The sequence below is a fragment of the Amblyraja radiata genome, chromosome 2 (assembly GCF_010909765.2).
Source record: "Amblyraja radiata isolate CabotCenter1 chromosome 2, sAmbRad1.1.pri, whole genome shotgun sequence".
NCBI lineage: Eukaryota > Metazoa > Chordata > Chondrichthyes > Rajiformes > Rajidae > Amblyraja > Amblyraja radiata.
Genome location: NC_045957.1, coordinates 30,857,248 through 30,884,495, shown reverse-complemented (window position 1 = coordinate 30,884,495; position 27,248 = coordinate 30,857,248). Strand labels below are relative to the sequence as shown.

Here is a 27,248-nt window from a genome sequence, read left to right as displayed (position 1 = left end):
CACCCCCTTCAGGACACTGCCATATCGTTATCGTGAGAGACGGTGGATGCGCTTGCACTGAACTCCAAAACAGGTTGATGAGATTGGTCCATAACTTTGATTCCTTTGCATCCGACTCCAGTGAGACGAATTCGCCTTCGTGTTTTTTACAATGTAAAATGAATAGATCCTGCAGATAATCTAAAAAGGACACAAAGTGCTGGAGTACTTCAGCCGGTCAAGCAGCATATCTGGAGAAGGGTTTCGGCCCGAAACGTCGCCTATTTCCTTCGCTCCATAGATGCTGCTGCACCCGCTGAGTTTCTCCAGCATTTTTGTGTACCTTCGATCTTCCAGCATCTGCAGTTCCTTTTTGAACAGCATATCTGGAGAACATGGATAGGTGTCGATTCGGGTTGCGAACCGTCTTCAGAATGAAGGTCTGAAGAAGGGTCCCGCGTCGAAACGGCATCTATCCATGTTCTCCAGAGATGCTGCCTGAGCCGCGGAGTTACTCCAGCACTTTGACCTTTTTTTTTTGTAATCCACTATCTGCAGTTCCCTTTTCCACCTCCTGATAATCTATACGGTCTGTGGTGTCTAAACCTTGGCAATGTTACCCCTTAACAGAAATTGTGCTTTTAATTTTTCCAAACAGCCCTGCACATCAGTGGCTGGAGAAGGTTTCCGGTCCGAATCGTCACCCATCTTTTTTCTCCGGAGATGCTGCCTGACCCGCTGAGTTCCTCCAGCACTTTGTGTCTTTGATATAAACCAGCATCTGCAGTTCCTTGTTTCTACCCGCACTACGGTAGTTGTTTGCAAACAGTTATTTCCCTAGGCCCAACCATTAAATTCAAGCCAAACATCACGTTAATCTAACCATTAATCCATCTAAGGTACACAAAAATGCTGGAGAAACTCAGCGGGTGCAGCAGCATCTATGCAGCGAAGGAAATCGGCAACGTTTCGGGCCGTTCAGACTGAAGAAGGGTTTTGGCCCGAAACGTTGCCTATTTTCTTCGCTCCATAGATGCTGCTGCACCCGCTGAGTTTCTCCAGCATTTTTGTGTACCATTGATTTTCCAGCATCTGCAGTTCCTTCTTAAACACATTAATCCATCTATCCAGCAAGTGTACCTACTTATCCTTGCCTGACTATGGGAATGTCTCTCTATCTCTTTATCCCACCCACCATTACCTTCCAATGTACAACAGCATGTCACATATGGATATGCGTCCACTTATAGGTAAAACTGTATTTTCAGAACCAAAGATGTTGTCGGTCCATCGTGAATCTACTGAGTCGTTGGTGTCTGATGGATAACGGTATGTTATGCTATGTTTACCACGCTGAACTAAAGATCAACTTTTTCCCATCTCCAGACGCCGCAAAGTGATTCAGAGCCAAACGACGACTTGATGTAAAGGATTCTGGCCAAATCATTGTTGTCCGCGGTAGATTTCATCGTAGATAGATACACAATGCTGGAGTAACTCAGCGGGTCTCTGGAGAAAAGGAATAGGCGACGTTTCGGGTCGAGACACCTCTTCAGACTGAGAGTCAGGGGAAAGGGAAATTAAAGGTGCAGCATATTTCTAACTCTTCTATGAGCTTTCTACATCAAGCGAGATGATTAAGGCAAGGACAATGAGGGAGACCTTAGATGGGTCATCTTGCGATTCTCCGTGTATTGGGATGCACGGATTTAAATGGTTGTTTTCTTAAGGACCTGATATTTTCAGATGTAGTCTTTGATAGATCTATCTGCGGTGTGGAATGGTGGGCTGCATTTCAATGGGGACGTTTCTGTTTGGAAAGTCGGGACAATAGTAAGCAATAAGTCACCAAAAAACCACAGCAACTGAAGGACCGGCTGGCGAGTGGGGCGGAGAGGATGAGAGGGTCGGGGGAGGGGGGGAGGGGGGGGGGGGGTGAATATGTGTAATTGCTGCCCAGGACATTGAAAATATTATCTTAACTGATCAACACCAGGTGTGAAATAATCTAATAAAACCTAGCCAATGTGTCACATGTGATGAAGACATCGTTTGGATTGAAGCAAAATATAACTAATAAGAATCCCACACAAACAATATGTTGGCTGATGGGGGCTTCTTTGCGATAACAATACAAACGCAAATATTTTTAACAGCATTTTGTGGATTAGCCACTGGGCAGATTAGGTTTAATTTCAGTCTTGAGCCTCAACTGCTGTTAAAATGTCGTTTTATGGGGAAAGTTCCCCATTGATAAATTAGCTAACAGAATAGTGGGTAAGACAAACAACTAATTTATCGGTTATTATTATTGCTGTTGTTGTTATTATTGCCGTTGTTGTTATTGTTGCCGTTGTTAAAAAAACAATTCCAACCATCTATCTGTGTGATCGCCTCCTCGATTTAAGGACAGGAGTTTTGTGCGAAAAGTGTTTAATAACTTCTCGAGTTCCCCGCCCCACGAGTTGTCTGCAAAAGTTACTTTGATATTGTCCAGTGATATTTTAATGAAAGAAGCTTGCCACCGAGAAGAAGATGAAAGCAGTGCGGCTTTTTTGTGTGTGCGTGTGTTTGTGTCGTTTTAATGCAAACGCCGAGCTGTCTAACACGCGGTCCTCCCGCCCGTTTTTAATCGGGAAAACATCGACAGGTGATTATCTTGTTCCTTGAATGCATCAAAGTTCTTCAAATAAAATTCAATGCACAATGACTGCCACTGTATGGAAACAAATTAAAAAAAAACCTTTGGTGCACTAACTCAATCGGCTATAGAGAGCAGATCATCCCTGACGCTGTACAAAACACGAACTTTCCCAATGAAATGTGGACTGATAGACATACATTTTGAGTTTCGACCGGGAGCTACAAAATTCAGTAAGATAAAACAAAGGATGTAATACTTTAACCAGAAACGAACACGAGAAATAATCACAAACACAAAGAAAATTGGTTTGAAGAGGATTTTTAGATTGATTGATAATTAACCCTTGGCTTATGTGACTTAGAAATGTATTCCGGTTACTTTGGATGTTTTTGTGTTATTAAAGAAAAATACAAAGTAATGTATAAGTTCAATATATTATCATCAATTAAAATTAATGAATGCATATCTCGCAAAATTGCATCTCGCCCGTTCTCCTCTCCTCTCTCTTGGGTATATGAAATATCTGGGTGCATGGCATAACTATATTCAGGAAAATATCTCTTGGACTCATCTTTAAACTCGTGTGAGTTTGAAAAGTAAACGACAGTAAACGTGGGCGTGAGATTTAGCTGAACAGACCGTCCGATCTCTTAAACTGGCAAGAAACCCCTTAACAACATAAAGTGTCTGTGATTTCAGAATGGTGTCAAACTGCAGATTTTTTCCCCCCGTTTAAAAGTATCGCTGCAAAAGAATTTAAGGGGAATATACATGAGCTAACTAGAAAAGGGGTCGCTGAAATGTTTTAAAAAGTCGAAAAGTTGCCCTGTAAGTTATAATGGTGCTAGAAACTTTCAACCGAGTAACCCTTGTTCCTGGAAGCCGCAACCTCTGTCTATCTGCAACTTTGGGCGGCATTTTGCTCAAGGTAACTTTAAAAACCCCCCAATTAATCTGACGTTTAAACTCATCGCGTCTGTATTTGCTGATGTTATTTCTCGTATTTCTCCCCCCCCCCCCCCCCCCCCCCCCCCCCCCCCCCTTCATCTCCCAAGCTGGCTGCTAGTGGCGACCGGACAGAAGATATTATATCACCGCAGATTTCCACAAATGTGGGTTGACGGAGAGGGAAATGCCTTTCCTGCCTTAACCCACGGTGTCCAAGATGTCAATGCGTTAACATAAAATATTTTCTGTCTGGTCAAGTGGAGTTCTTGTGATAGAGCGCTGAATTATTTATCTCTTATTTGATACATATTCTGGTCGTACTTATTTAATTTGAAACTCTTGTCAGCAGCACACTGCGCAAATCAATTATGAAAGACTTGAAACGTCCGCAGTTCTTATCATTTTACTCCCAGCGCGATATTCGGAGAGGCGTGAATGTTAACTCGCGGTGTGGGTAGGGTGGTTCAATATTCTATTGCAAGTCATCGGCTGCGTTTATTCAAAATATAAAAAACATTAATCGGTTAGCAAAATAACTGAAGATGGGCACTAAAAGCATCGTGTCGGGCAGCATCTCTAGAGAAAATGAATAGGTGACGTTTCGAGTCTGAAGAAGGGTTTCGACCCGAAACGTCACCTATTCCTTTTTTTTCCAGAGATGCTGCCTGACCGGCTGAGTCACTCCGTCACTTTGTGAATATCTTCGGTGTAAACCAGCATCTGCAGTTCCTTCCTACACATCACAACAACTGATGCATGCATGCAATTAACTTTGACAAAGTTTAGGAGCAAATCTGACCCCTACTATCTGAAGAATGTGGAGAAAGGCGAGAATCTATCGAAAAGTATAATCGAAAAGGTGTTTAAGAGATATAACCGGTGCCAATATCCACTTGCCAATTGGCAGTCAGCTTGACACGCCTGGGGACAGGGGATATAACAACATGAGAATAAATAGACACGTAAATGTGTTATTTAATTCCGACTGTGCCGCTGGTTTGTACGTGAAGCGATGAGTTGTAACATTAGAGTCCGGGTGATTGAGATGGGGTGGGGAGGGAGAGGTGTGGGGGTGGGGTGGGGTGGGGGTGGGGGTGGGGGTGGGGGTGGGGTGGGGGTGGGAGGGGGGGGGAGCAATGAAAATAAGTTGTAATTGATGTTTTCATAACAAGAGATTGAGTCCTCCTCCCGCTCCTGATACGCCAGACTTCAGGTGAATTTTCGGAAACTGTTGGTTTTAGTGAGCACATCAGAAGCCAATAGCTGCCGTGTGGCCAATCAGGATTCGCCGTTGTGCCTTTTGAGGCTATATTACATTGCTGTGCGCCCAGTCTTTCTAGCGCGCCTGTCGACTTCGTATCCTTATAGCACAATTGTCCATATTCTACCCCCCCCCCCCCCGCCCCCCCACATCACCACCACCACCGCCAAGAAGAAAACAACAACAACAGAATCCGCGGTCACGGCTCCCAAAGCCCGATGTGCCACCGTTGCCGGGGATCAGTGGGAACATTGGAAGACCAGCGAGATAGCGAGAGCGGCGCAGAAGCCCCCGAACGAACATGATGCTAACGAGAATTGTGTTAGTGGGACTGGTCTGCTGTTCTCTCGTCTCGTCTGCCAGGGCGTGTGGACCGGGCCGGGGTTATGGGAGAAGGAAGCACCCCAGAAAACTCACCCCTCTGGCCTACAAGCAATTCATCCCGAACGTGGCAGAGAAGACCCTGGGTGCCAGTGGAAGATACGAGGGGAAGATTACCAGGAACTCGGAGAGATTTAAAGAATTGACACCCAATTACAACCCAGACATTATTTTTAAGGACGAAGAAAATACGGGAGCTGACAGGCTGATGACACAGGTACGGATCAGATCGCCAGTTAAATGCTCCCCATTCTCTGTCAGCGCTATTGGATGGGGGTCGCTGCCGACCTGACAGATAAAAACCAACATGTCGACAGTGGGTTATGCGTGGTGGAGTAAACTTTGTGGATTCCGGTGAACCTTCCCTGCCCCTTTATTTCCTAGTCTCTCTTTTTTTTCTCTCTCTCTCTCTCTCTCTCTGTCTCTGTCTGTGTGTGTATGTGTGTGTGTGTCTCTCGCTCTCTCTCTGTCTCTCTCTCTCTGTCTCTCTCACTCTGTCTGCCTCTGCCTCTCTCTCTCACTCTCACTCTCTCTCTCTCTCTCTTGCTTGTTGGGGGTGCCTGCGATGCTTACTGTGACTCGCTGTGCAAATGTGTTTCAGCAGTCCCCTGGGCCTGTACTTTGATCAATCAGATTGTACATTGTACAGAAGGTACTCCCATGTGTATGCTTACTGCCGGCACACTTGCCAACCTGCAATCCTGCGCTGTTACATGCAACCTGCGGCCGTCTACTCTCTCCCTCTCCACCCCCTCTCTCTCGCCCTCCTGTTAAAGTATCTTCTCAATCTCGCAATCCTGAGCTGAGGTGATTTAATGAGACCGCCTTGTCTAAATATAGGAAAGATGGACAGAGAACGCAATCGACCCGTCTCCCCTTCGCTCGCCTTGTCTCCGCAATCTGTTTAATTGACGCTGTTCACTTAGAAATCCTATCTCCTATCTCTGTGTTTACCGATGCGTTCATTTATTGCCATACGTTTGAGTACAGGCGACTGTGGAGAATGAGCGCTTCGGAGCCGCCGTTTGATTTTTTTAAATATAAAATGAAAAGCCGCAGCCGTTCGCTTATATCAAAGTTTTATTCCAATCCCTAGAATTACAGTCACTGCTAAAGGTCATTGAAAGTTCCCCCCTTAACAGGACACACACACAACGTGCTAATCTCCGCAACTGGCCATTTGACGGGACCCTCTCAAAGTCATTAAGATTTAATGCACATTTAAAATCTCTATCTGGCGTTCAATGAACGCGTACAATTGAAACACAAAGGCAGATGGTGCAATTTTTCTCCCCCTCGCCGATGATGATATTACCCTTTTAAGCAATAAAAATGTTCACAGGCAGCGCGCGTGTCGGCCCACGGTGCATCATCCGGTCACCATCCGTCTCCCAGTGCAGGGTTGTTCATCGTGACACTCTGCAGACGGCAAGTGGCGGATAGCCAGCCCTGCCCAGCCCAGCCCAGCCCAGCCCACAGTAGCCGCGGCTCAATGCAGTGAGACGCCTCGATCACAGCTACAGGGATCATCAAGTTGCCCTATAAACGCACGCACACACACACACACACACACACACACACACACACGTCTCTGGCATTTTGAGTTACACTTCCTCTTCCCTTATCGATCGCGGCTGGGCTAGGATTTCCGATTTCATCCCTCGCCCCCACCCTCTCCCTCTCTCTCTCTCTCTCTCTCTCGCTTCAGGTCAGGCTTAAAAAAAACATTTATAGGTGCGCGCGGCGCTGTTGGAGAGATGGCTATAAATAAAATATATCAATGCTTTTAAAATAAAACAAAACAAAAGGCGCAACATAAAATAGCTCTTTTGGGATCCTGCAGAAATAGGTGGTTGCCGCATCAGCCGCTCTCCACGTCCCGCACACACAATGCACGGGACGGCGTGGATCCATCCCTGGGAATAGGCGACCTCTCCACATGGATCATGCATTAGCTGCGAGCGTTTTCATTCCTGACCACTCAATCCCCCCCCCCCCCCCCCCCCCCCCCCCCCCCCCCCCCCCCCCCAGCGGGAAAACACAGGCAGCGCAAGAGTCCTGGCTTCCGTGGTCGTTTTATTAAATATTCCTTACGGACGTATATCAATGAAAAAAACCTTGTGGGTCTCAAGTTCAATGCATTCCCCGTCCTCTCTCTCCACCACCCACCCCCCAACCCCCGCCCATCCAATGAACCCAGACTCAATCTGCCTTCAGAGACTGTGTTTGTTTCAAATAACGTTTGAGGCACCTCGCCGGCCCCGGGAATAATCGATTGGCGATCGATCTATGTGGAATTTAGTGTGTGGGGGTTGAAGAGACTACACCCTCCCTCTCAACACACGCACACATACTCACTCTCTCTCTCTCTCTCTCTCACACACACACACTCTCTCTCTCACACACACACACTCTCTCTATCACACACACACACACACACACTCTCTCTCTCACACACACACACACACACACTCTCTCTCTCTCTCACACACACACACTCTCTCCCTCTCTCACACACACACAGACACACACACACACTCTCACACACACACACTCTCTCTCTCACACACACTCTCTCTCACACACACACACACTCTGTCTCTTTCTCACACACACACACACTCTCTCCCTCTCTCTCACACACACACTCTCTCCCTCTCTCTCACACACACACTCTCTCCCTCTCTCTCACACACACACTCTCTCCCTCTCTCTCACACACACACACACACACACAGCCAAAGATCTTATAGCGCTATAAGATCTTTGCACACAGCTGCGGCGAGCTGCGAGCATTGACAGGTATCTGTTAAGTGTCGCCTTTCATATTTGGCAATTTATATCACAGTCGCAGCGTGAATAGATTAAGATGTGAACGCAGGCAGTGATTCGGTCAAGCGCTTTGTTGCCTCGCCGAGGGCAAGCCGAGGTTTCCCGCTGACTTTGACTGGAGACTGCTCAGGTCTGCGCTCCGTTCACGGCACACGACCCAATGAATTAATAAATAGTTTTTTGGGGGCGCCGGTCCCTAGTGGCTCTTTGCACCTTGGTCACCTACAGTCTCTCCGGCGCTATAAAGGAGGCGCTCCTTCCTCGCAGTGTTCTCGCCGACCTTCAGTCCACCCCACCCCCCCCGGGCTCGGGCATGTCCCAGAGATTGTTTCAAGGCAGGATACAGCCGCGTACACTTGTAAGCGCAAGTGATTTCTGGTGCAGCGGGGAAAGCGTTGAGAGTGAGATCACAGCGAGTCGGACAATTTGTATAGGGAAAAAAAACTTGCTCGAAATCCGTGTCTCAATGAAGAGGAAGGTGCAGAAATGTGGGCCCGCCCTGCTGTCTGCGCGCAGGGGTATTTGCGTGAAACTATCGTGTTCATTGTGCCTCATCCGATGTGCGGTGTAAAACGAGGAAATCACTCCCTCACCAGCCAGCCCACAGAGTCGATAGTAGACTTTGCTTATTGACTAATTGGGCGTTAAAGCCAAATGGGTTCCCCTTGTACCTTAATCTGGGTGCCTAACTAGGATAGAGCGGGAATCAGCCAGGGGCGCTGTTTATTGCGGGATGAATTATAGGGCAACTGGTCACACCGTGCGTAATGTTGCCCCGTTGGTACGGAAGTCCAAATGACAGCAACACGAGTGATGCTGAACTCCGTGCCTCGACCACCCCGCCCCCCATATGCCCCCAACAATCCGCGCTGCCGTCTCCAAGGGCCTTTGTGGCCCGCATTGGGATGGCGATGGGGAGAGTTGGCCGGGAGAAAGGCGAGCCTCCACAGACGTCAGAGACCAGCTCCTTGGCTGCAGTTTTATCCCACTTCCCCATTCTCTGTGTTGGCGATGCGGTTCGTGGGAAATTCCGGCCGATTTACAGCGGCGAAACCTCCGCGTATGTCAACGAGCCGTGTATAAAACGCCTCACGCTTGCCATTCCTATCGGGTTAGGGAGGCCGAGCAAACCACTGAGCAAAACTCAAATTGCTGGAGAAACTCAGTGGGTCAGGTAGCATATGTGGATCCGATTTTCCCCCATACCTCCCCCTCCCCCTCTCCCATTAGTCCATAAATAAACCATAGTATGTGTAAGAAGGCACTGCGCATGCTGTGCCTTAACCCGAAAATAGATACAAAAAGCTGGAGTAACTTAGAGGGTCAGGCAGCATCTCTGGAGAAAAGGAAGGAGTGACGTTTCGGGTCGAGACCCTTCACCATAGTACTGCCATTTCAACCCTTCCGACTCGAAAAAACATCGCCTGTCTATTCTCTCCCCAGATGCTGCTTGACCCGCCGAGTTCCTCCAGCACTTTGTATTTTGCTCACGATTCCGGCATCTGCTGTTCCCCGTGTCTCTCAACCGTTTGCATTGCTGATGTCCGTCGAACCCCCTGTCCCACACACCGGCACCGAGTTACTGCCTGATCTAGATCAGGGGAAACGTTAGATATCTTTCCTAAAACCAGCCGGTGTGCTGGCTGTTTCCACTTTGTTTTACCTTAGTTCCGTTTACAAAGTAATGTATTAAGAGGGGAATTAGAAAGGCGATTGGGGTGGCGAAGCGACTTCTTTACCGTTAGATATAGATGTCTCTGTTAATGACCAAAAAGACAAGTAAAACTCTGAGGGTCAGCAGCATCTCTGGAGAACATCACAGGTGATACCTCGGATCGGGACACGTCTTCAGTCCTTGTGTCTCTGCTAGTGAGTGACACGTTAATGGGTCCGGGGTGGTGCAGCGGTAGAGTTGCAGCCTCCCAACGTTAGAGTCCCGGGTTACTGGTGCCCTCTGTGCCCTCTGTGACCGCGCGGGTTTTCTCCGGGTGCTTCTGGTTCCCTGCACACTCCAAAGATGTGCAGGGCTGTAGGTTAATTGGCTTCTGTAAATTATCTCCAAGAGTGTAGGATACAACTAGTGTACGAATGACGTGTAGGGAGGAACTGCAAACGATGATTCACACCGAAAATAAACACAAAATGCCGGAGTAACTCAGCGGGTCAGACTCTGAAGAAGGGTCTCGACTCGAAACGTCGACAATTCCTTTTCTCCAGAGATGCTGCCTGACCCGCTGAGTTACTCCAGCATTATGTGTCTATCTAATGCAATGCATAACGGCATGTAAAAACATCCTCAAGTTGACGGCATCTTTAACTGAGGTCTCGTTTCCACCTTCTCTCCTCTTTTATTCATCTTTGGCAGAGGTGTAAAGATAAATTGAACTCTCTGGCGATCTCGGTGATGAACCAATGGCCCGGGGTGAAGCTACGAGTGACCGAGGGCTGGGACGAAGACGGACATCATTCAGAGGAGTCCCTACACTACGAGGGCAGAGCTGTGGACATCACCACCTCCGACCGGGACAGGAGCAAGTATGGCATGTTGGCAAGACTGGCTGTCGAAGCGGGCTTCGATTGGGTGAACTACGAGTCCAAAGCCCACATCCACTGCTCGGTGAAAGCAGGTGAGAGGCAGCGCTTCTTAAAGAAACTGCGGTCACCTATGATTAACGTGATCATATTTCATATCGGAATCACACATTTTTAATCTGAAAGCACCCCAGGCGCCAGTCAGAGCTCTCTGTCACTCCTGCAGGGTGCGGGCGCGTTGGTATTGTCGAGTGGTTTTACTAATCTTGTCATAATTAATATGGTCATTAGTTCATGGTGAATGGGAGGAAGTGTGTGTGTGTGTGTGAGAGAGAGGGAGATAGAGAGAGAGATGCAATAAAGCAGGACGTTTCCCTGAAGGTGTCGTCAGGCGCTCCGCCGGGAGTGGCCCAGGTCTTCTCAGTCAGTAGGATTATGGGTTGGAGGCGCGGTGTAGGGAGAGGGTGTAAACAGACCCAGTGTACCGACGAGCGAGTATCACAACAACCACAAAATAAACTGACCACATCCTTCAGAGCTCTCCGAGTTTTCCGTGTATCACACTGCACTCTTTAACTGACACTTCGCCGAAAACCGGAGCCTGAATCCGATGCAAAACTGCCCACAATCCCAACGCGTTATTTGCTTCAGACTTTAGACTTTAGAGATACACCCCCTACACAAGCACTATCCTACACACCAGGGACAATTTACAGTCGCCAATTAACCGACTATCCCGTGGGCTTTGGAATGTGGGAGAAAACCTGGGCACCGGGGGAAACCCACGCGATCACACAGGGAGAAGGTACAGACACAGCACCCGTGGTCAGGATCGAACCCGGGTCTCTGGCGCTGCAAGGCATCAGCTCTACCGCTGCGCCACTGTGCTCAACTCTTTAGAGACCTCAACTCTTTATAGACCATCGACTAGTAGAGCATTGAATGTTAGAGCACAGGATCAGACCATCGGCTCAGAGTGCCGGTACTGAACATGATGCTAACCCCAACTCTTATCTGCCTGCACATCATCCTCATTCCCTGCATTTATATGTCCCTATCCAAAAGTATTTTAAACGCCACGGTCACATCTGCCTCCTCCAGCGCTGCCGACAGCGCATTCCAGGCACTCGCACACCCTTTGTGTAAGTAAAACATGATCCGCACATCTTGTTTAAACGTTGCCCTTCTCACGTTAAAGCTGCGCCGTCTAGTATTTGATATTTCAATGCTGGGCAGAAAAACAAGGTTCTGCCAGTCTACCCTATACATGCCTCTCATAGTTGTATATGCTTCCTCCGGAGATACCGCCTTTCGACCCCCCCCCCCCCCCCCCCCCCCCCCCCCCCATTTGTTCTGTGGGGTGGCAGAGTTAGTATTTTAGTAGAACAGGGGGCATTATTTCTGGTGCCCTGCCCATTTTGTATTTACCTGCCACCATCATTAAAACCGAGGTGCCAGCGGGCTTGCTGCATGCTATTGGCTACGACTTTTGTATAGGCAATAAAGTATAACGGGACATCCATACACTTAAATTCAACCCTTTCCTTGTGCCTTGTGGAGACAATAATGATGCCCCGGGTGTACCGTCCAATTATTCTGGTTGTCGCAAACAGAGACTCCATCGAGACCCAAGGAACTGCAGGTGCTGACATCTTGAGCAAACCACGAAGTGCTGGAGGAACCTAGCGGGTCCGGCAGTATATGTGGAGGGAATGGACAGACCACGTTTGGGGTCGGGACCCTTCTTTAGACCCAAGAAAAAGTCCGAAGGAAGGTCCCGACTCGAAACTTCGCCGGTCCATTCCCTCCACATACGCTGCCTGACCGGTCGAGTTCCTTTAGCACTTTATGTTTTGTTTGGAGACTCCACTCCACTCCAGAGCGCGCTCCACATCTGGCCGGCATTGCATCTGGGGTTAGAGTTGGTTTTCGCCGAAGGAAAACTCTCCAGATATTTAATGACTGAGATAGCTTATGCTCAACTTAGAAGCAACATATGTGCTGGTGGGGTCGACCGTTCGCTCCACCAAGACACCGGGTAGCTAATCGGATCCAGCGTGAAATATAATACTGGGTAAGAAGGAACTGCAGATGCTGGTATACGATACCTGAATAAGCTGAAAAATCGGATACTGTTATCCGCGGGTGTATAGGTTCCAGCAGTGAGCAAGGCTAATTGATCAGGGACCAGCAACAAACCAAAGTACTGTAATGGTGATTCAAGAGGTTCATGGAAACAAATGATGCATCGGATTTCTGGAATCCTATTGCTGGGACTGTTTTCTAGGAGTTAACACACCGCTAGAACCCGCCTTTCTGCTCTGTCTTCCCTCGGGAATACGCTTCAGTTGTTCTGAGGGCGGTTAATTTTGGTTTGCTTTAGTTCAGTTTAGGGCTCTTCGCATAGCCCAAGCGGGCTAGGATAATGTCGAAAACTACATACCAGCAGAATCTATACATCAAACCGCTAAGATTCGTTTTGTGTCAGATATTTCAAGCCATGCTCAGTCCATTCAGTCATCGCCAAGAAATAAACCATTATACTGTGTAAATATGGTATACAGGATGTAGTGGAAGGCATGATTAGTTGTCTCATTAACATCGGAATTCAAAGCATGTGCCCCAAACCAGAAGAAGACTAGGTCATTTTATCTCTTTTTTCATCATATATGTTTATCATATATATCATATATATTTCATCATATATATTTATATATATCATTATATATCATTATATATCATTTATATCATTATATTATATATATATATATATATATATATATATATATATATATATATCATATATATCACACACACACACACACACACACACATATATGTGTGTGTGTGTGTGTGTGTGTGTGTGTGTGTGTGTGTGTGTGTGTGTGTGTGTACATACATATATGTGTATATATATATATATAATACATATACATATATATATATGTGTGTATATGTGTATATGTGTGTATATATATATGTGTGTGTGTGTGATTTCTTCTCTCTAGAGATGCTGTCTGTCCCGCTGAGTTACTCCAGCATTTTGTGTCTGTCTTCGGTTTAAACCACCATCTGCAGTTCCTTCCTATATATATACACGAACCGTGTATTGTTTATTTACTGTGTAGGAAAGAACTGCAGATGCTGGTTTAAATCGAAGGTAGACACAAAATGCTGGAGTAACTCAGGCAGCATCTCTGGAGAGAAGGAATGGATGACGTTTCGGGTCGAGACCCTTCTTCAGACCCATTCCTTTTCTCCAGAGATGCTGCCTGTCCCGCTGAGTTATTCCAGCATTTTGTGTCTGCCATTGTTTTTTTACTGTTCCACGGTGCGTTCTCAATATTTTGTAGATCACTTGCTCTTTGTACTGCATGGTGAAGTAACTAATTAGTGGTCCAGGATATTAATTGCATTTTTACCCAACGAAACCCCATACTTTTACATGCATTTCCTCCAATTTCTTGGTAGACACTGAATGCTCGGTGTGTTATATAAGTGTATGAGGTTGAACATACAAATGGCAAATATTGAATGTGCTCCACAGACTTTACCTAAGCATCTGTATAGTGAACTTTCCGCTTGTATCTTCCAACACTATGGGCCGGGTTTGGATTAGATTTGTCATTAGTTTTTGCTGAATGATTCGCCACTTCAGGATTAGCCAATGCAGGATTGGGATTGATCGACGATTTTACCTCCATTAGGTTCTGGAACATTATTATAATCAAATAACCCCATTAATCGGCATCTCCGTAGTCACTTTGTCGATTTCTCTCTCTCTCTCTCTCTCTCTCTCTCTCTCTCTCTCTCTCTCTCTCTCTCTCTCTCTCCTCGCTGCTCTCTTCTCTCTTCTCTCTCTCTCTCTCTCTCTCTCTTCTGCCTCTCCTCTCTCTCTCTCTCCGCTCTCTCTCTCTCCCTCTCTCTCTCTCTCTCTCCTCTCTCTCTCTCTCTCTCTTCTCTCCCTCTTCTCACTCTCCTCTTCCTCTCCTCTCTCCCTCTCTCTCTCCTTCTCTCCTTCTCTCTCTCCCTCTCCTCTCTCTCTCCTCTCTCTCTCTCTCCCCTCGCTCCCCATCTCACTCTCCCCTCCCCTCTCTTCTCCATCCTCCTCTCTCACCCTCCTCTCTCTCTCTTCATCTCTCTCATCCCCTCTCTCTCTCTCTCTTTCTCTCTCTCTCCTCTCTCCTCTCTCTCCTCTCTCTCTTCTCTCCATTGAATATCAATACTCGACGCGCACTTCTAACCTGAAATGCAACGTTTATAACAGATGTCTCATGTTTCTTAATAGCACTATCTATACATATATCTACCCATCTATCTCTATCCATCTTCTATATATTTTTCCATCTATATCTATTTATCCATCTTTCTATTCATTTATCTGTCACTCCATCTGTCTCTATCACAACCTGACTCTCTCCGTTTCTCAGTTTTCACGATTGTTTCCCGTTCTATCTACTCTGCGTGGTTGCGAGATGACAAGTCCCAAGTATCCGTAAGCATATTCATTAAAGTGACCTCGCAAACGGGCAGCGAGTAGTTGACGGGAAACCAGGGAGATGGCGACCATTTAGATGCTGCTTCAGACGCCGAGCGCCGGACCCCGAAGCTCTGCCGGGCGATAGGCGATCGGCAGACTCTCACATTCGGCGTACTTGCTACGCCACTCACTGTCTTCGAGAAGAATTAACCGCGCTGTGCGTGCCAACAAACAGAGATCTGGAATGATTAGATAGAAACGCCGTGAAAACTGTTCTAACGTCTGGTCTAATCTTGCCCTCCTGTTATTTCTCTCTAAATAGGAGGGCGACAAATCTAAAATTTAAAATTCCAAACACACTGGGCTATCCAAATTCATCTGAGCCCATGTCATGTGGGTCGTGTGACTGTACCACATAGATTTGCCTGACTATTACTGAGCACTGTTAGACCTGGCTCCGCTCCGTTTGTTCCGCCACTATTTCATGCCAGTGAATCATATGAGAAGATTAAACGCTGTCTGCGGAGGAGAGGAATTCCAGAGAGGAAGATTCGTTTTTTACGTCTCTATTTGCTGAAAGAATGATCCCGGGGAGAGGAATTCAAAGCCGGGGTTGTCTCGAGTCGCGATTCATTGTCAGACTAACAGAGGAGACGGGGCCATTGATGCCGGCCCTATAGTTAGCGTCTAAAGCCAGCCTCGGTCATTTAAAATTCAAATACACATCTCGAGTGTCCAGAAAAACGAACAGTGTTTCTGCTGTGCAAATACCGCTTGCAAGGAGCCTTAACATTCTGGTGTGCAGCGTATGTATGTGTGAACTGACACATAGGAGGTTCCTGCACCTGAGCAAATAGCGAGAGAGAGCTGGGAAAAGAAAAGTGGAAGTCATCCTCTCTTCCACGAGTGTCTCGTTTTATTCGTCGTATCAGAATGACAATGCGGCGCCTTTATTGGATTTTAATTAGTCGGCACGGACTGAATCCCCCGCCTCTGAAGAAAGCATTCACCGACCTTAGAGGGTCCTTTAGACCACAGCGCCCGCCACAACCTTGAAGCTTGCAACCAGAATCCATTAGTTAAATAGTGTAGGAAGGAACTGCAGATGCTGGTTTAAACCGAAGATAGACGCAAAATGCTGGAGTAACTCATCGGGACAGTCAGCATCTCTGGAGAGAAGGAATGGGAAATGTCACAAATTCCTTCTCTCCAGGGACGCTGAGTTACTCCAGCATTTTGTGTCTACCACCACCAGTTAAAATGTAGACTGTCGCATCTGGAGTCGTGCCCATAGCACCCTCTACTCCCCACATAAACACTAACACTTCGGAGTGTTTACTTGCTGTGGCCAGCCATTCAACTGAAATCCCCCACCCGTTCGGTTCTATTAAACAGAGGCGAGAAAGTCGTTAACAGATCAATAAAATCTAATTTGCGGCTCTTTTTCGCCAATTATAGTGCGATTTCCTGAGAAGTAGACGGACGGCTTGTTTCCAAACGCGCTTGCCGCGTGTAATGGGACGAGAGTTGATTTTTTTTCTAAAGTAGAAATTGCTGCGTTTTAATATTGTGATCCTTGGTTTGACCCCCTCGCCAATAGCCTATGCTGCATCCGGTTAGCGAGACAGCTCAACATTTATCCGATCATCCTGCCCCTTCCCACAATGCAAAAATAATCAATCTCCTTCAGAAAGCTTCCTTAGAACGAGATTGATACTACATTTCAACAAGAAAGAAGACAAGTCCAATGGTTATACATAGATGGGGTAGAGTCAATAGGGAATCTCTTGGGGCTAATGGAATTAAGGGATATGGGGACTGACAAGGGATATGGTGCAGGTACTCATATGTGGATGATGATCCATGATCATATTGATTGGCGGTGCTGGCTCGAAGGGCCGAATGGCCTATTCCTGCACCTATTGTCTATGTTTCTTTGTAATATCTTTTCCCCAGGGTGGAAATATCGAAGACAGAACATAGCTTTAAGGTGAGAGGAGCAAGGTTTAAAGGAAATGTGCGAGGCAAGTTTTTTTTACATAGGTGCCCGGAACAAGCTGCCAGGGGGTGGCGGTGGAGGCAAATACGATAGCGACGTTTATGAGGTTGGTAGATTGGTACACGGGTTATGTAGGGAATGGAGAGATATGGATCAGATGCAAGCAGAGGAGATTCGTTTAATTTGACATAATGTTGGGTACAGACACTGTGGGCCGAAGAGTCTGTTCCAGTGCTGTGCTGTTCTATGTGGAGGAAGGAACTGCAGATACTTGGTTTACACCAAAGATAGACACAAAATGCTGGAGTAACTCAGCGGGCCAGGCAGCATCTCTGGAGAAAAGGAAGAGGTGATATTTCAGGTGGAGACCCTTCTTCTCCAGAGATGCTGCCTGACTCACTGAGTTACTCCAACACTCTGTAGCTATCAATCTGTAGCTATCTATGTTCTATGTTTTAAGTTTACAATCTGTAGCTATCTATGTTCTATGTTTTAAGTTTAAATATCAAATATAATTGGCAGTTTTATGTGGAATAATTTAAGAGGGATTGTATAGAATTGGAAATCTCCCCAAATCCTGTTTATTCATTGCTGACCATTCACTTGCCCCATAGATGGTCATTTGATTATTTCTTTGTATGTCCCAGTTACCCATGTACCTCTCTGTCTGTGTGCTTAGCTATCAATCATTATACCTAGCTCTTATCTATGCACCTATATATTTATCATCTCTTTTTGTTTTTATCATATATCTTCCTATTTAAGAATCTGGGTGTCCACAATTTAGAAGGAATGTATGTGTTTATGAGAAAGCACAAAATACTGGAGTAACTCAGAGGGTCAGGCAGTATCTGTGGAGTTAATGGATAGGTGACATTTTGGATCAGGACCCTTCTTCAGGCTGGAATATATCTGTACAAAATCACATGGATATGTACAAAATCATGAGAGGAATAGATCGGCTAGGCACACAGAGTCGTTTGCCCAGAGTAGGGGGACCAAGAACCAGAGGACTTAGGTTTAAGATGAGGGGGGGAAAGATTTAATAGGAACCTGAGGGGTAACTTTTTCACACATAAAGTGGTGGATGTATAGAACGAGCTGCTGGAAGAGGAAGCTGTTTAAGAACGTTTAAGAAACATTTGGACAGGTACATGGATAGGGCAGGTTTAGAGGTATATGAGCCAAATGCAGGCACGTGGGACTAGTGTAGATGGGACTTGTTGGTCAAGGTGGGCAGGTTGGGCCGAAGGGCCTGTTTCCACACTGTATGACTCTATGACTTTATCTCTCTAAAGCTAGCATCGTTGTATCTATTAATCTAGTCACAACAGCGACATCAATATTTAACTTGTTATGCTCGAACAAAACACATATTGTTGGAGGATCGCTGTGGGATAGGCAACATCTGTGAAGGGAATGGGCAGAAGACATGTTATGCCAGGACATTTCTTGAGATGTTATATGTCCATTCCCTCCAGAAACCCCTTGGCCCTCTGCGTTCCTCCAGCACTTTCCTGACACAAAACATTGTTTGTTCATTCCCTCAACAGATGCTACCTGACCTGTTGAGTTCCTCCAGCACTTTGTGTTTTGCTTGTGTATCCCACATCTGCAGTTCCTTGTTTAAGGTTCAGCACTTCAACTCCCCCTCCCATTCCGAATCCGACCTTTCTGTCCTGGGCCTCCTCCATTGCCAGAGTGAGGCCCAGCGAAAATTGGAGGAACAGCACCTCATATTTTGCTTAGGTAGTTTACACCCCAGCGGTATGAACATTGAGTTCTCTCATTTCAGAGAGTCCTTGCTTTCACCCTCCTTCCCCTCCCCCTTCCCAGCTCTCCCACAGCCCACTGTCTTTGCCTCTGTCTTCCTTTTTCTTGCCCCCCCTCCCCGACATCAGTCTGAAGAAGGGTCTCGACCCGAAACAACGTCTATTCCTTCTCTCCATAGATGCTGCCTCACCCGCTGAGTTCCTCCAGCATTTTTGTCTACCTTCTGCAGTTCCATGTGTGTCTATCTTTTTATTCTATGTGGCACATTGTATAGCAATGGGTGACAATGAGAACTAAATGCTCGTCAAAATGTTCAAAGCTTTTCCTAACATTGAGACTAATGGGTGACATAGAAACGTTTTGAATATTAATATTTAATATTAATATTATTCTGATTGATTTGAATGATGAAAGATGGAATGAAGTGGGAATGGTGCACAAATGCTGACATGCTCCAGTTGGGCGGAATATCCTTGGCTGATTTTTCACATGACCAGGGATAGTCGGAATTACGTCAATTGCTTCTGTCCTTCGCATCCCAGATAGTCATGGACACTAAATAATAACAGCCTACTAAATAAACTAACGACAAAATTAAAATGTTTTACTTAAATTAGTAACTATCCTTAAATTCAGTGTATAATTAGGACCTGTACTTTTTGACTGTGTCTGCAGTTAACTTAGAATATCTTGCCCTTTGCCTGACCCTGCTAGACTTGCTCAGTAGTACCCTATTATCAGTGTCACGTGCTTCTTTTTAAGTCTTACTCTTTTTGGATTGAAAAAATGTAAACTCAGTTATACCGCTGCTTGATAAGGGAGAACTTGTGGGATTCATTGCCACAGATGGCTGTGGAGGCCAAGTCATTGGGTATTTGTAGGGCAGAGATTGACAGATTTGTGATTGGTAAGGACTTCAAGGGTTACGGGGAGAAGGCAGGAGAATGGGGTTGAGAGAAAAAGATAGATCAGCCATGATTGAATGGCGGAGTAGTCTCGATGGGCCGAATGGCCTAATTCTGCTCCTATGACTAATTAACATGAAGAAATTGTACAGCACTCTACAATGAGTGAAACCTCCAAGGCCCAGTACAACAATCATTAAAGAGATTGAAGTAAATTTAAAAAAGGCTAATGGAATGTTAGCTTTCACGTTATACGGGCTGGGAGACAAGGAGGTAGAAGTGTCAACAAAATAGAGAGAGTACAGAGGAGATTTACTAGAATGTTGCCTGGGTTTCAGCAACTAAGTTACAGAGAAAGGTTGAACAAGTTAGGGCTTTATTCTTTGGAGCGCAGAAGGTTAAGGGGGGACTTGATAGAGGTTTTTAAAATGATGAGAGGGATAGACAGAGTTGATGTGAATAAGCTTTTCCCACTGAGAGTAGGGAAGATTCAAACAAGGGGACATGACTTGAGAATTAAGGGACTGAAGTTTAGGGGTAACATGAGGGGGAACTTCTTTACTCAGAGAGTGGTGGCTGTGTGGAATGAGCTTCCAGTGAAGGTGGTGGAGGCAGGTTCGTTTTTATCATTTAAAAATAAATTGGATAGTTATATGGATGGGAAAGGAATGGAGGGTTATGGTCTGAGCGCAAGTATATGGGACTAGGGGAGATTATGTGTTCGGCACGGACTAGAAGGGTCGAGATGGCCTGTTTCCGTGCTGTAATTGTTATATGGTTATATGGTTATATGGTGCTGGTGCATTAGCTCAGTATGAGTTGGGCCGAAGGGCAAGTTTCCATGCTGTATGACTCCATGAGTCTAACCTGCGTTTGAGGCAGCTTACTCAGGAAGGATATAGTGGTGTTGGATGAGATGCAATACCAGCTCTGTACATTTGCTAATGTGTCTAGTTTCCTTTACTATCTGGGCGGATGGGAATAGATCGGGTAAACGCACAGAGTCTCTTGTCCAGAGTAGGGAATCGATAACCAAAGGATGTAGGTTTAAGGTGATAGGGGATAGCTTGAATGGAAACCTGAGTGGTAACCTTTTCACGCAATGAATGGTGGGTGTATGGAACGAGCTGCAGGCTCGAGGCATGCACTACAGCAACATTCAAGAAATGTTTAGACAAAGTACTTGGATAGGTCAGGTTTAGAGTGTTATGGGCTAAACATAGACAGGTAGGACTAGTGTAGATGGTACATGTTGGCCAGTGTGGGCAAGTTGAGCCAAAGGGCCTGTTTCCATGCTGTATGACTATGACTATGTTACATTTCTATCAGGCTATTAACTAATCCCCCTCCCCCCCCAATCCTCCCCCCCCCCCCCCCCCCCCCCCCCCCCCCCCCCCCAATCCTCCCTTCTTCAAAACACCAACTTCCAAAGAAAACAATCAAAGTATATCCAACCTTTCTCCTTATAGCTAATACAATGTAGTGCAGATGTCAGGAAGTATTTCATCACAAACACAGACACAGAGTGCTGGAGTAACTCAGCAGGTCAGGCAGCATATCTGGAGATTGAGATGGGTGACTTTTGTGTCAGGGCCCTTCTTCAGAGTGAGGAACTGACGGTCGAGACACTTCTTCGGACAATCTGAAGAAGGGTCCCAAGTCCTGAAACGTCTTCTACAGTTTTTCTCCAGAGATGCTGCCTGACCCATTGAGTTACTCCAGCGCTTTATGTCTATCTTTGGTTTAAACTAGCACCTGCAGTTCTTTCTTTCCAGTGTTTTAAAACGGGTCAGTATAACCCTGCATCATCCTCTCTGGAGTTGTTGAGTCCAGGCCTAATAGAAATTACAGACTGATTTAGATACAGATTTGTCAAACAGATACAATAGAAGCTTTAGACAAGAGGCAAATGAATAGCATTAAGGTGCAGATGGAACAGGCTTGCAGGGCTGAGGATAATGCAAGGAATGGAGCGATATGGATCACATGCAGGTAGAGGAGATTAGTTTATCTTATCATTATGTAAAGTATGAAGGACCTGTTCCTCTGCTGTGTGCTCCATGTTCTTCTCTTCATAGTAAAGCACAGTTTTAGCAGAGGGTTGTGTTTCTGGAGGTGTGTGATTTCACTTCTCTGGGCTCCTGAAGCCGATTAAAGCCAGCACAGTGTGGTGAGGAGTGTGCTAATAGCATTGTTGCACAAAACTCCCACAGTGGATGTTGTATTTAAAGATCTTCAGGGAATCCAGCAACACGGTTAGTGCAGGAGATTGGAGCCAAGGTGAAAGATTAACCTTGATCTTATGGAGTGGAGAGCAGGCACAATGGCCAAAAGGCCAAATCCCCCTAGTTCTGTGTTGTAATATTCTCATTACTATTTTGAATTGGGTTATTCAATACCACCAGCAGGGGTAAGATTTATTAAGAACCCACGGGTCAACAATTTTACACAAAGGGTGGTATGTATAGATACATAGATACATAGAAAATAGGTGCAGGAGTAGGCCATTCGGCCCTTCAGGCCTGCACCGCCATTCAATATGATCATGGCTGATCCTCCAACTCAGTATCCCGTACCTGCCTTCTCTCCATACCCCCTGATCCCTATAGCCACAAGGGCCACATCTAACTCCCTCTTAAATATAGCCAATGAACTGGCCTCAACTACCCTCTGTGGCAGAGAGTTCCAGAGATTCACCACTCTCTGTGTGAAAAAGTTTCTTCTCATCTCGTATATGCAACAAGCTGCCAGAGGAGGTAGTTGAGGGAAGTACTATCACAACGTTTAAGAAACATTTAATCAGGACATGGGTAGGTTAGGTTTAGAGGGATATGGGTCAAACACAGGCAGGTGGAACTAGCGTAGATGGGGCATGGTGGGCCAAAGGACCTGTTTCCACCCTGAATGTGGCACCATCACAATGCTCATTGCTTCTGAACTGTGTGCAGTTCTGGTCAGCACATTACAGGAAATATGCAGAGGCTTTGGAGAGGGTGGAGGAAAGGTTTACCAGAATGCTGCCTGGATTAGAGGTATTAGTTCTAAAGCAAGATTAGACAGGTTTAGATTGTTCTTTCTGTTACGCCGAAGGTTGAGGGGAGACTTGATGGAGGTATATAAAATCATGAGAGGCATAGAAAGGGTAGGGTGGAAATGGCAAAGACTAGAGGATACAGAAGATACAGCTTTAAGGTGAAAAGAGCAAAGTTTGAAGGGGGTGTATGGGGCAGGATCTTTACACAGAACAGAGGGGGTGCCAGGGGTGTGGTGGAGGCAGATAAGACTTTTAGAGATGTACATGGACATGCAGAGAACGGAGGGATATGGATCACGTGCGGTAGGGAAAATTAGTTTCCCTTGGCATCCGAACTGTGTGTAGTTTGGTTGCTCCATTACAGGAAGGCTGTGGTGGCATTAGAGAGAATGTGGAAGAGGTTCAACAAAATCCAGTCTGGATTAACATTGTGGGCCAAAGGGTGCTGTACTGTTCATAGAGTCATAGACTCATGCAGCATGGAAACAGGACCTTCAACCCAACTTGCCCACACAACACTAGGCCCACCTATCTGTGTTTGCCCCAAATCCCTCTAAACCTATCCTATCAAAGTACCTATCTAAATATTTCTTAAATGCTGTGATAATACCTACCTCAAATACTCCCTCCGGCAACTCGTTACATATACCTACCCCTGTTTGTGTAAAAAAAGTAGACCCTCAGGTTCCTATTAAATCTTTCTCCCATCACCTTAAACTTGTGTTCTCTGGTTCTTGATCCCCCTACTCTTGGTTAAAGACTCTGTGCATTTGCCCTATCTAGTCCTCTCATGACCCTATACACCTCACTCATCCTCCTGCGCTCCAAGGAATAGAGTCCCAGCCTGCTCGACTTCCAAATGCTTCATGGTCCTCTACACCCTTTCTAGCTTAATATGATCTTTCTTGAAATGGAGTGACTAAAACTGAACACAATATTTTAAATGTGGCCTCACCAACATCTTGTACAACTGTAACATGACCTCCTAACTTCTATGCTCAATGCTCCGTCTGATGGAGGCCAATGTGCGAAAGCCTTCATGACCACCATATCTACTGTGATGCCACTTTCAATGAACCATGTACCTGCACTCCTAGATCCACCTGCTCTACGACACACCCCAGAGCCCTGACATTCACTGTGCATTATATTATATATACTCGTTCTAACACCAACATGTCCCTGTTCCTCTTTTCCAACAGAAAATTCAGTGGCTGCTAAATCTGGAGGCTGTTTCCCTGCCTCAGCGAGAGTCAATCTGGAGAACGGCGACACCAAACAAGTCAAGGACCTGACGCCGGGAGACCGGGTACTGGCGGCGGACGAGCGGGGCAACCTCCTCTACAGTGACTTCGTCATGTTCTTGGACAGAGCTGAGGAGGTGGAGAAAGTTTTCTACGTGATCGAGACACGAGAACCTCGCCGCAAACTCGCCCTCACTGCGGCCCATTTACTTTTCGTCGGGCACGCTACGAACGAGGGGCAACTCGGACTGAAGGCAACTTTCGCCAGCAAGGTGAGGTCGGGACAGCTGGTGTACATCACGGACGGAGACAGTCACCGGCTGCGACCCGCCAGAGTCGACAAGGTTTACCTGGAGGAGATGATCGGTGCTTACGCTCCGCTGACTATGCAGGGCACGTTGGTGATCGACCAGGTCCTCACCTCTTGCTATGCAGTGATAGAGGAACACTCGCTGGCTCACTGGGCTTTCGCCCCTGTACGGATGAGGTACACGGCCAGATCTTTACTCCTGCCCAGCGACCCACCAGCGGTCAACTGTACTGTCCAAGCAGTTGGGGTTCACTGGTACTCCAGCGCCCTGTATCAAATAGGCAGGTGGGTACTGAATGGCGCGTCCATCCATCCTTTGGGAATGGCGCTAGACTCCAGCTGAAATGGTTCACCCGCATCCAGACTTTCACAAACAGAACCCGCTCAAAGTCAAATCAAACAAAAGCCGAGTTTCCACAAGAAGATTTCCATGGGGATATTTATTTCGTTTTTGCTTTATTTTACCTCCCTTGTTTCTCTTGCCTGTTGTTGATATCGTCTTCTTGTTTAACGGAAAAGAAACTGGAACTTTGGAAAGCCTTAAAACTCCGTCAATAATTTATTCCTCGGTGACCCCACCAGAACGGAAACTATTTTGTGTGGTCAGTCAAGGAGAAGAATATATTTTTCTATCTGTTTTTTGTCCCGTGCAGCATTCTACAAACGTTTGCAACGAATTATCTTGTTGTTTTTTGTAATCTCTTCTTCCCGCTCTCATTTTTTTTTTAATTTCTCTAGTCTTTTGGACAACGCTACACTTCGTTGGGGGAGGGGGAGGGGGAGGGGGGGGGGGGGGGGGGGGCTCCACAAATTATATTTTTATACACAGAATTGTAAATTAGATTTTGGAGACATCATTACTTAACTGAATCACATTTCGTTATTTGAAATAGTGTAAAATACGAGAATATATTATTTTAATTTAAAGTCTAGACGCAAAAAAATATAACGTTTTGACCATCCCATCTGCGATGTATCGTTTGATATTAAACGTGCTATTTTGTAAACAGGATGTGCTTCAGATAAAGTAGGCGTGTTCAGCGAACATATGTCCCTCCATCAACTGTGTCGCCCTTGACATCTCCATCTGGGACTGAATTTTATTCAGAAGAAATTATTTTTTAAAAGTGACAAACCTTGATGATCAATAATCATATTCTAATGAAAGTAGTAGTTTGTACAAAGTTTTTTTTGCATACGAATTAAAATTCGACAAAAAAGCTGTAAATTTACTAAAACCGTATTATTTGCATATTTTGTAATAGATTAATACAGTAGTTTTATAATATAGAAATGTGCCAAATACTCTGAATATTATTGAATAGCATTTCGATTACACGCGACTTTTGATAATCGAGAGGTAAAGAGAGACGCTGTGTACAGATACTTTAAACTATTTTGCAAAAATGAAAAGAGATATTTATGTTTTAGGGTCAATCTTTTACGCCACAGCATACCGGACGTGGAATGGTTGTAATTTCTGCGGCAAGGTCCGGAAGACCGTGTCATATTTTACATTCTATTTGATTCAATCATTCTGCAACTTATAAAAAAAAATGTAAGAAACGAACATATTGCTTGTAGCCATTATTTGGTCGCTTGCGAACCAACGGACTTTTCTCCCCCTTCACTGGTGCTTTTGTTTTCACAAACGTTTTTCAAAAATAAATTTAACCTGAAGTCCAATGCAACGGATCTATTTTGGAGAAGAGCGTGCGGGGAAATTTGTTTAAAAACTGCAAAACATACAATTTACCAAGGTATTTATGACGAGACCTTCAGCTCCGAACACCAAACATACCGAGAGTTAATTTGTTCTTTGTACCTTTTGATACTTCTAGTTTCCCTTTCCCCCGACTCTGAGTCTGAAGAAGGATCCCTGCCTGACGTGCTGAGTTACTCCAGCACTTTGTGTCTATCTTCCGACGGTTTAAAAGTTCTTTAGATTATTAATCCTCATATCATATTATTTTACACGAGGGGTCCCGACCCGTAACGTCGCCTGTCCATTCTCTCCAGACATGCTGCCTGGCGCGCTGTGTTACTTCAGCACTTCGTGTTTCCCACGAGAGCTTAAAACAGTCTAACGTTCCTGCTGATACCGTTATGCCCCTGTCCCACTTAGGAAACCTGAACGGAAACCTCTGGAGACTTTGCGCCCCACCCAAGGTGTCCGTGCGGTTCCCGGAGGTTGCAGGTGGTTGCCGGAGGTTGCAGGCAGTGGAAGCGGGTAGGGAGACTGACAAAAACCTCCGGGAACCGCACGGAAACCTTGGGTGGGGCGCAGAGTCTCCAGAGGTTTCCGTTCAGGTTTCCTAAGTGGGAAGAGCCAAGGAGTCATAGTGCGGAAACAGGCCCTTCGGCCCAACTTGCCCTCGCCGACCAACATGTCCCAGCTATACTAGTTCCACCTGCCTGTGTTTGGTCCATATTCCTCCAAACCTGTCCTATCCGTGTACCGTCACTGTGGAAATCGAACTGTAATCATAAGTTTTACCAACTCCAGCTTCTGAAGCGAGTGTGTCTGGCCAGCTGAATTCAAAGGATCAATGAAGACTATGCATACCAGTTATTTTAGTGAACCAACCCATTGGCCTTACGAAATGACTTCGCTTCCCCTTAGATGGTTGGCATGTGCTTCCACCGCAGGCAGTACATTGTAGATCAGCGAGGGATCATGACCCCCTCCCCGTCTCTCACAGAGTCATAGAGTCTGCATATCTCGCCGACCAAGATGCCCCATCTAAGCTAGTCCCACCTGCCCGCGTTTGCCCCATAAACCTCGTAACTTTCCCTATCCATGTACCTGTCCAAGTGCTTTATTTTTAAACGCTGTTGTAGTACCTGCCTCAACTACCTCCTCTAGCAGCTCGGTCCATACACCAACCAGCCTCCGAGATAAATGCACGGTGGCGCTATGTGGAGT

The 27,248-nt window shown here is 46.0% G+C and overlaps 1 protein-coding gene across 1 annotated transcript; it reads left to right on the top strand.

The window, feature by feature from the left end:
- The first annotated feature begins 4,767 nt into the window (after positions 1 to 4,767).
- On the top strand, positions 4,768 to 25,086 carry shh (sonic hedgehog signaling molecule). The gene is made up of 3 exons (XM_033044346.1): positions 4,768 to 5,430; positions 10,411 to 10,672; positions 23,971 to 25,086. The coding sequence occupies exons 1-3, from the start codon at positions 5,134 to 5,136 to the stop codon at positions 24,663 to 24,665; spliced, it is 1,254 nt and encodes a 417-aa protein (XP_032900237.1). The 5' UTR covers positions 4,768 to 5,133; the 3' UTR covers positions 24,666 to 25,086.
- Positions 25,087 to 27,248: the final 2,162 nt, after the last annotated feature.